The sequence below is a fragment of the Chamaea fasciata genome, unplaced genomic scaffold, assembly GCF_029207755.1.
Source record: "Chamaea fasciata isolate MVZ Bird 193981 ecotype frontalis unplaced genomic scaffold, bChaFas1.0.hap1 SCAF_27, whole genome shotgun sequence".
Lineage (NCBI taxonomy): Eukaryota > Metazoa > Chordata > Aves > Passeriformes > Sylviidae > Chamaea > Chamaea fasciata.
In genome coordinates, this window is record NW_027094112.1 from 3,127,640 (window position 1) to 3,136,927 (window position 9,288).

Consider the following 9,288-nt stretch of genomic DNA (forward strand, 5'->3'; position numbering starts at 1 on the left):
GGGGAAGTAAGCAAATCTCCCTTCTCCTCCTACTCTTAACCCTACAGATGCTGTGCAGGCAGCAGTGGCTGTAGAGATAAACCCTCCCTGTGCAGAGCAGTGCTAAACACACCACCACTGCGCCATCCCGACACAGCCCAGCCAACACCAAGCAGCACTGCCTGCTGCTGCCAACATCCCCGTGGTCCTGCAGCCAGGAAGGAGGGGACAGCTCTTTGTCACCTTGCAAAGATGCCCACTGATCCTGAGTTACATCCTAGCACAGATGGAGCTGCGAGGAGAGGAACAGGGGCACCAGAGCCCAGCCAGCATCCTGGCAAACAGGCAGTGGCACTGGCCATGCTGCATCCCCAGCAGCCATGAGACCCCTTCCTGCAAGCTCTTGTCTGGTTCCCTCCCTTGTGCCTGGCACTGAGGGCCTGAGAGCCACAACTCACCCAGTCCTGGCCATGACCAGCCTCCCCACAACAGCCACAGGGCTGGGTGCCAGTGCCCACCTCAATCCATGCCCCTGAGCCTAGGGCACGGCCCAGCTTGTCCCTCCTGCCCTCCAGCTGGGCATCCCTGTGCCCTGAACAACCAGAACACAGCCAGAGCCACGCTGCTGGGCTGGTTTGTGGGCACAGGAAACATGGCAGAGATCGGCATCACCCCCCAGGAGACGCTGCTGTAAGTTGTAAGAACGAGACACTTGAGAGCATTGGACCAGCACCATTTTCATTATTTTAACCTGAGATATGCACTACACAGCACTTGCTTCTACAGCAGAGGAACAGGATTTTCTCTTCACTTTCCTCTGGCGACAGACTCAAATTCAGGAATTAACAGATAACTTAAGACTTTCATCTCACATCATGCTAGGAAAATCATGCTTCCCTTTTCAAGAGCACTATTTGAAAAGCAACGATAAAATGTGAAGTCACTGGACAACTGAAAACTGAGAAAACTTCACTAAAAAGCTGAAAATCAGAGACAGAACAGTCAGCCTGGTGTCTCTGACCACATCTTCTCACACCAGCCTGCAGCATTAAAGCCTGCTCATATTTCGAAAACCATCATAGGTAAACGGGGGGAAGCTTGGCAAACAAGAAGCAGTTTTGGGCAAGCAGGCCAGAGGGTTGATTTCACATGCTGTAAAGTCCTGCTCACTGGTGAAAAACACACCATCATGGGAGTATATAGAGGGGTCCAGGTCATAGTAGTTGTAGGGTCTCAGGAGAAAACCAACCGAGTTTCCCACGGTCACAGTGTTGGGAATATCCTCAGAGTGTGGGATGTGAAGGAAGCCAGCAGTTATCCAGGCAACCAGGTCCTAGGCAGGGAAGAGCCACAAGCCCAGGGTTACTTCAGAAGCTGCAGAAGCAGTGACCAAAATGCACATGGGGCAGTGGGGAGTGACAGAAGAGAAGGAGGGGGGACCCTGATAGGCACCAGCCAGCTGCATTCCCACCAATCTCCCCTCTCCTGGGAAAGAACTCCTCCCTTCTCCAAAGACCTGCCACAGCCATGGCTGCAGACACACACCCCGTGGAAGGGCCCTTGTTTTGACCTCCGTGGCCTCACTCTGGCCTCACAGAGATTTTCATGATGTTTTGCCAGCATTTCTCCACAGGGAGAAACAAGCTTCTGCTCTGCATGCACTCTCTGTGTTCTCTGACCAAAGTACCACGCAGACACACGGAGAAGGGAATGCTCAAACCCACTTTCCTCTGGGCTGCTGCTCTCACAGCTGGGCCCATTGTCCCAGGGGCAGTTCTGGTGCCTCCTCTGCTCCTTGGGGCTCCCGTTGAGCCTGGGGCTGGGTGTTACATTCCAGCCCTGGGACACCAGCTTACCTCGTTGGTGATGGTCTCGTTGTTGATGAAGTCAGCAAAGGTGACAGTGGGTGTCCAGGGGTCGTTCTGGTTGTAGATGCTGGTGCTGGTGGGCTCCTCCTCCTTCCTTCGGGTGACAGCCAGCTGGTACCTGAGGACAAGAAAAGAGCAGCCCCCCGAGGCAGGGCAGAGCTAAATCAACTCCTGAAAGCCTGCAAAGCACAGGCCTGCTCCAATGGAGCAATCCCAGAAGGGTGCTTCCCTGTGCCTCCCATCAAGGGACATCCAGCTATGCCTTCCCAGCTGGCAGGGCTGAGGGGGTCTCTGAGAACCTGCCATGCCAGCCAGAAGAGCCTAACCTTGCCCAGCTGATGGCCCTCTCCATGGAACTGGCTTCAGGGATGTGGTCCCCTGCAAAACTGGTGATCTGGATCCTGTAACCACGCTGGTGGCCCCACTTGTTTTTGCTGTTGGCAGCAAAGTAGATGTATCTGGGCATCTTGGACTGGAGTCGGAAGGCAGCCTGGTCTTCTGTGTCCAGGACTTTCTTGGTGAGTCGTGGCCGCTCTATCTGCTGCTCTGGGCTCCAGGGAGCCCGTGTCATCTCAAATGCCATGTCATGGGCCACAAGGGAGTTTTTCACCCCTGTGAAGCCAAAACAAAGTCACTGAGGAGAGTCCCCACAGTCCCCTGCTCCCCAAGGACATCACAGTGCCTGCTCTCACTGTTCTCCCTCCCTGCACCCTGGGCTCTGAGCACCAACCCTGTCCAGCAGCAGTTGCTGCTCTGCAGCTCCACATGCCATGACAACACCCCATGTGTTGATCTATGGCTGGACACTAGTCTGAGCCAGGCAACAGCACTCTGCACCAGACACTATGAGAGACAAGAGGGGACAAGGAATGAGCCTCAACCCAGGGCAGAAGAACAGGTTTGCTTCCCATGGGAGCATAGGCTAATTAACCAGAGCACAAGCTTTGTTACTGCTCATCCTGCCCAGTGGAGGCACCTGGAGCAGCCCAGGTGCTGCACACATTTGCACATCACAGACAAGAGCAGTGTTGTGCTGTTCTCAGGCCCTGCCACAAAGAAGAGGCATGGGCCCAAGGTTCGGAGCTACAGGATTTGCATGGGAGCAAATCGAGCTGGGGATGAGGTGGCAAAAGGCTGCTGAGAGTATTCAATGGCCAGTGCCTGTGCAGGTCTGGAAGAGGGGTTATTGCTCAGCACCTCCTGCCCATCCCACCATAAATTCCCTCTGTGTTCTGCTCCTTCAACACGTGAGTTCTCAGCTTTCATAAAAGCCATTTCAGAGCCGAACCTGTGGCCATCTGTGATGGTTCGAGCCCCACAGAAGATGACCCAAGCAAAGCCTAGTTAATTTCCTTTCTTTTTCTCACATGAACAAAACTTTTAAGCCCACACTTCCCCTGGCAGTATTAACAGTGACTGATTGTATCTGCCTTTGTGCGATTTTACCCCGACCACCACAAGTGCACCACCCTGCTCAACAAGTGAAAAGGAAAACCTGTATAACCACCAAAAAGGTAAAGATTTTTGAACTGAAAGTATTTGGAGAGTACTATTTAAAAAGTAGAGACTAGAGCCAGACCTACCTCCCACGTCCAAGTCCACCTTATAGTTGAAAAATTGGGTGTGTATCGTACCCAGGGTGTGCTCCCAAAGCCTATTGCCATATCTCAGCCCATCACCGTGAAGAAAGGACGAGCTTGGGTACCCCGTGGCCTGCACCTTGCCCTCAATGGCCCCGTTCTGGTAGAAGATGAAGTCCCAAACATAGTCGTAGTTGCCCACGGTGGCAATGGACCGAATGACCAGAGCAGAGTTGACCAGCCCCCCATAGTAGAGCGACTGCAGGTTGGAGTAGTGGCGCCTCAGAGGGGAGCCCAGGTTGTGCTCAAAGATGCAGAGGGAAGCCTTCCTCTTCCTGGGCCTCAGGCTGTCCGACAGAGAGTGTGTGTCCACGTAGGTGGCCAGGTAGGGGCAGTCCACCCCTGGCACCAGGGGCGAGGTGTAGCGCCCCAGGCCAAAGCTGCCGTCCATGTAGCGCGTGGACATCCCTCCCGGGCAGTTGGAGCCGTACACCGACAGCGCCTCCTGCACACTGATTTCATAGGCAACCCTCTCCCCCTTGTGTCGGACGTCAAACAGCCGCAGCCCCGTGCTCACGCTCATCCCAAAGGCAAAGCTCCAGCCCTGGAACAGCACCTGGTTCTTCCGCACGCTGTAGCGGGGACCCTGCGGCTCAAACTGCACCGGGAACAGCGCAGCCCGAGGCGCCCGAGGCTTCATGGACGAGAAGTCCCCATCCCACGCTGCCTTCCTCACCTTCTCCACGCTGATCCGGCCCTGCACGTAGGCACTCTCCAGCTGAGCCATGTCCCTGTAGTACTGCCCGTTGTAGAAGACCCTGCTCACCGCCCACTGCGACACGTCCAGGCTGCTGTGATCCACCAGCACCTCCAGCCCCACCGGGTGCACAAAGAATCCGCTCACGTTCTGAAACACCACAAACCAGGTGACCCGATCTCCAGACTGGAACCCATGAGGGACTGTGGTCTGAAATGCCACATTGGTTCTGTCATACTCAAGGACTTCTCGCAGAAAGGTCGGTGCTGCAGCAAACGCCTTCGTCTCCAAGAACACTCTCAGCTGCTCGTACTCACTGCCCAGCGTGGGTCTGCGGTGGTAGGGCACCTTCCCCCCGTACCTCTGCACCGTCACGTCTCGGTGGTACGCCGGCGCCGGCAGCGGCCCCACCACGTACTCGGTGATGTTGGGCTCTGGCTGGTTCCCAAAGTACAGCACAGCCAGGGCCTCTCGGGGGGGACGGGCCCCGCCGCCGTCCAGGAACCGCAGCACCTCTGCCTTGGCGGGGACCTGCACATCCACGGAGGCGATGCAGTTGTCCGAGGGTTTGGCACGGGACGCCTCCACCAGCGGCACCCCGAGGTGTCCCTGCAGGTACCGCACCACCTGGGACATCTCCTCAGCTGTCAGGTCAGCAAACACCAGGCTCTGGCTCATGGATCCTGTCTTCTCCACAACGCTGGGCTGGGATTCACAGCTGGGCGATCGCCCACCCCTGCTCAGCAGCATGCAGGACAGAATGAAGATTATCACTGCAGCCCCCACCAGGAGAACGTAGGGCAGTTTGGGGTTCATCACTCCCCGTGCAGTGACAGCACACGTAGTTTGGCTGAAGAATCCGGAGCACGTCCCTCACCTGCAGACCAGGCTCTTCATTCATTTGCAACTGTGGGCGTAACATCAATGTTTGTGAGGTGGGGAGGGAACTTGTAGTTCCTGTGGGGCTCTGAGAGGAGATCACAAGCCCCAGCCAGTTTGGCTTGTTTCCTCCCCACTCCACATGTACCCAGGAAGCCAGTGCCTGCCTCACTCACCAAGATTCTGACGGGTTTTTCTGCTGCAGGATGACACCACAAAGAGCCCCAGTCTCATCTGTCCTAGGGGCCTTTTTTCCTTTCAGTGTTTCCCAGGATGCTCCATCTCTGTCTCCTGCAGGATCGTGGTGATGCCACACGGGAAGGCTCAGCCAGCCTGGTCATTCTGCACCCAGTGTCCCCAGACCAGCTCCACTCCCCTGAGGGGCCAGTCTGTGCTGGCACAGCCCAGGACCTGCTGGCTCCCTGCACCTCCACATGCCAGTTCGTCCTGTCACCATTCTTTGTTGCCTCCAAGTCCTTCCCAGCCCTGAAGCAACAGACCTGGCAGCTCCAGCCTGGCTCTAGCCGTGGGCAGACCAGAGGCAGCTCCCTGGTGAGAAAAGGCAGCACTTGCTGAACCATTCCTGTCCCATTCCAGCAGAGGCGATCTTTGCACAAGAGCTGCCCTGGACAGAAATGGTGTGAGGCAGCTGCTCCTGCGTGGCCATCAGCTCCTGCAGGTCTCCCCCGTGGCTCCTGGCCCCACACAAGGCAGCGACACACACCGACAGTAAGAATGGATTTTTGGAGACCAGGGCCCACCAAACTCCCTCCTGTTGGGGAGAGGCTGAGCCACAGGCAGGAGGGGCCAGAACCACCACAGCACTGCTGCAATTCACCCCATTTGCACTTGTGTTAATTTAGGAATTAGGTTTTCCTTCTCACTTCCAACGAGGCAGTAATTGCCCTTTTTCCCCAAAAGCCCCACACCAGCCTTAGATCAGCATCCAAGAACCTGTGTGGGTGATGACCCACTTCAGCCGTGCTCCCCGGCACTGGAAGGTGGAGCTCCTGTGGGAACTGCACAAGCTCCCTGCATGGCCCCGAGCCCTCTTGCCGGGAACACGGCTCCCCTCTCACCACAGGGAACAAGTCTGAGATTTACACAACTCTTCTCAAGAGCATTCTACAGCAGTCAGGGCTCGGGCTCTGTAAACAGAGAGGCATTGGAGTCACAGAAAAGGACCTTGCCCCACACAGGAACTGTATTTTAGCAGGTTCTCAAGCCTTGCTTACAGGAAGGAACCAGTATCAGCCCCGATTTCGACCATAACAACAGCAGCAGCACCATTCAAGGCCACGCAAAACCCCTGCATCACAGCAGGACACGTGCTGGGACCCAGTGCTTGCTCTGGGGTTAGCTGCAGCTTGACCAACATAGCTCTGAGGTCACTTTCCACAATCCTTTCCACAGGAGACAGCCGGGATCCCTGGGGCTGCGTTTCTCTTTGGGCTGGTTCAGACGCAGCTGCTGCCCACCAGCGACCTCTTGGGTCCTGTGCAGATGTGAAACATTTTCCCTCTGCCTTTTACAGAAGTGGTTGGCAATAACTGGCCCCAAGTGTGTCCACACCGTCCCCGGGCTGCAGGTGCTGCAGTCGCCTTCTGGGGGACTCAAAGGTGGCCTGAGGCTGAGCATCCCTGCACTTCCAGGGTGGCTGCCAGCACATCACTGTGAGCCAGGGGCTGCTCCTGGGCTCAGATAACCCTGTGCACACATCCACTGCCAGACAGTGACTGCTCATGGGAGCAGGGGAACTTGCTGGGTCGCTGTAGTGGCTTCACAACATGGGCTGCCATGCTCAAGTGTTTCCTCCAGAGAAGAAGGAGAGAGAGCTCCAGGAGCTCAGGCCCATGGAGCACCAGGACAGCTGCCCTGTTTTCCATGGGGCAGTGAGAGACTAAGAGGATTTTCCCAAGAGAGGAGGAGTGCCAGGACCAGCATCAGGCTCTGCAAATGCAGGCTCACACTGCCGATGCTCAGACAGGGCCAACTCCCTGTCTGCCCGCCCGAGCCTATGGCAACACACACCGTGCCAGACATGAGGCCTCAAGGAAACACAAACATTTTTCAGCAGCTACCTTTCATACTTTCCCTGAGCTGAACACAGAGCTCCCAGAAATTCCCACTGCTTTCCACTCAATGACCTTGACAGACCGTTTCATATATTGAAAAATAATTTTGCAATGAAAGAAGAGGTTAGAAGAAAGAAGCAGAGTTCTGATGTCAGTTATCAGGGACTGAATGGAGAAGAAGGCAAACCACAAAGCTCTGGGGTTTATCAGAACAATGTCAGGCATAAAAAGAAGTTCCAGACCTACCTCCCACGTCCAAGTCCACCTTATAGTTGACAAAGTGGGTGTGTATCGTACCCAGGGTGTGCTCCCAAAGCCTATTGCCATATCTCAGCCCATCACCGTGAAGAAAGGACGAGCTTGGGTACCCCGTGGCCTGCACCTTGCCCTCAATGGCCCCGTTCTGGTAGAAGATGAAGTCCCAAACATAGTCGTAGTTGCCCACGGTGGCAATGGACCGAATGACCAGAGCAGAGTTGACCAGCCCCCCATAGTAGAGCGACTGCAGGTTGGAGTAGTGGCGCCTCAGAGGGGAGCCCAGGTTGTGCTCAAAGATGCAGAGGGAAGCCTTCCTCTTCCTGGGCCTCAGGCTGTCCGACAGAGAGTGTGTGTCCACGTAGGTGGCCAGGTAGGGGCAGTCCACCCCTGGCACCAGGGGCGAGGTGTAGCGCCCCAGGCCAAAGCTGCCGTCCATGTAGCGCGTGGACATCCCTCCCGGGCAGTTGGAGCCGTACACCGACAGCGCCTCCTGCACACTGATTTCATAGGCAACCCTCTCCCCCTTGTGTCGGACGTCAAACAGCCGCAGCCCCGTGCTCACGCTCATCCCAAAGGCAAAGCTCCAGCCCTGGAACAGCACCTGGTTCTTCCGCACGCTGTAGCGGGGACCCTGCGGCTCAAACTGCACCGGGAACAGCGCAGCCCGAGGCGCCCGAGGCTTCATGGACGAGAAGTCCCCATCCCACGCTGCCTTCCTCACCTTCTCCACGCTGATCCGGCCCTGCACGTAGGCACTCTCCAGCTGAGCCATGTCCCTGTAGTACTGCCCGTTGTAGAAGACCCTGCTCACCGCCCACTGCGACACGTCCAGGCTGCTGTGATCCACCAGCACCTCCAGCCCCACCGGGTGCACAAAGAATCCGCTCACGTTCTGAAACACCACAAACCAGGTGACCCGATCTCCAGACTGGAATCCACGGGGAGCAGCTGTCACGACTGCAAGATTGGTTCCATCATACTCCATCACTTGTTGCATGAAAGCTGGAGCTGAGGGGAACACCTGGCTCTTTAGGAATCCCCCAATCTGCTTGTACTCACTGCCCAGCGTGGGTCTGCGGTGGTAGGGCACCTTCCCCCCGTACCTCTGCACCGTCACGTCTCGGTGGTACGCCGGCGCCGGCAGCGGCCCCACCACGTACTCGGTGATGTTGGGCTCTGGCTGGTTCCCAAAGTACAGCACAGCCAGGGCCTCTCGGGGGGGACGGGCCCCGCCGCCATCCAGGAACCGCAGCACCTCTGCCTTGGCGGGGACCTGCACATCCACGGAGGCGATGCAGTTGTCCGAGGGTTTGGCACGGGACGCCTCCACCAGCGGCACCCCGAGGTGTCCCTGCAGGTACCGCACCACCTGGGACATCTCCTCAGCTGTCAGGTCAGCAAACACCAGGCTCTGGTCATCCTCCACATCCTCCTGCTCTGGGGGCAGGTGCTGGCAGCTCCTGGGGCTCCTTTCTCTGGTCAGCAACACGCAGACCAAAGCGAATATTGTGGCTAATGCCAGACCAAGAAGGATGAGCACAGTTTTCAGGTTCATGCCTGCGGCTGGTCCAGCAGCATTCAGAGGCTTTCAGAGGAAACTTTCCAGCTCCTGCCTCTGTCAGTGTATGCTGCACTGGATGGATTAACACAGAAAGTACAAAAGACTGGGAGAGGCTAGGGGAGGAGATCTGAAACCCTTGGTGACCAGAAAGGGCAGATCTCCTCTCAGCTGCAGCCTCTTCTGTCTTCCTTCATGGCAGTGCCCTGAAAGAACTTGTGGAGATGTAGGGTCAGTGACTCAGACGAGTTCCACATAATTCCGTTACTTTTTCAGTCCAGCCTGGCTTCCTGAGGCTGCCCGTAAAAACGGAGATCCTGCAGTCAGTCTGAGG

General features: G+C 56.6%; 2 protein-coding genes across 2 annotated transcripts; both read right to left on the reverse strand.

Moving 5' to 3' along the window:
• Positions 1–710: 710 nt before the first annotated feature.
• LOC136301804 (amine oxidase [copper-containing] 3-like) lies at positions 711–5,135 on the reverse strand. Its single transcript, XM_066205015.1, has 4 exons — positions 3,431–5,135; positions 2,174–2,459; positions 1,836–1,965; positions 711–1,312 (listed from the first exon to the last, which is right to left on the reverse strand). The coding sequence occupies exons 1-4, from the start codon at positions 4,998–5,000 to the stop codon at positions 1,028–1,030; spliced, it is 2,271 nt and encodes a 756-aa protein (XP_066061112.1). The 5' UTR covers positions 5,001–5,135; the 3' UTR covers positions 711–1,027.
• Positions 5,136–6,197: 1,062 nt separating this feature from the next.
• Positions 6,198–8,951, reverse strand: LOC136301672 (amine oxidase [copper-containing] 3-like). The gene is made up of 2 exons (XM_066204795.1): positions 7,385–8,951; positions 6,198–6,211 (listed from the first exon to the last, which is right to left on the reverse strand). The coding sequence occupies exons 1-2, from the start codon at positions 8,949–8,951 to the stop codon at positions 6,198–6,200; spliced, it is 1,581 nt and encodes a 526-aa protein (XP_066060892.1).
• Positions 8,952–9,288: the final 337 nt, after the last annotated feature.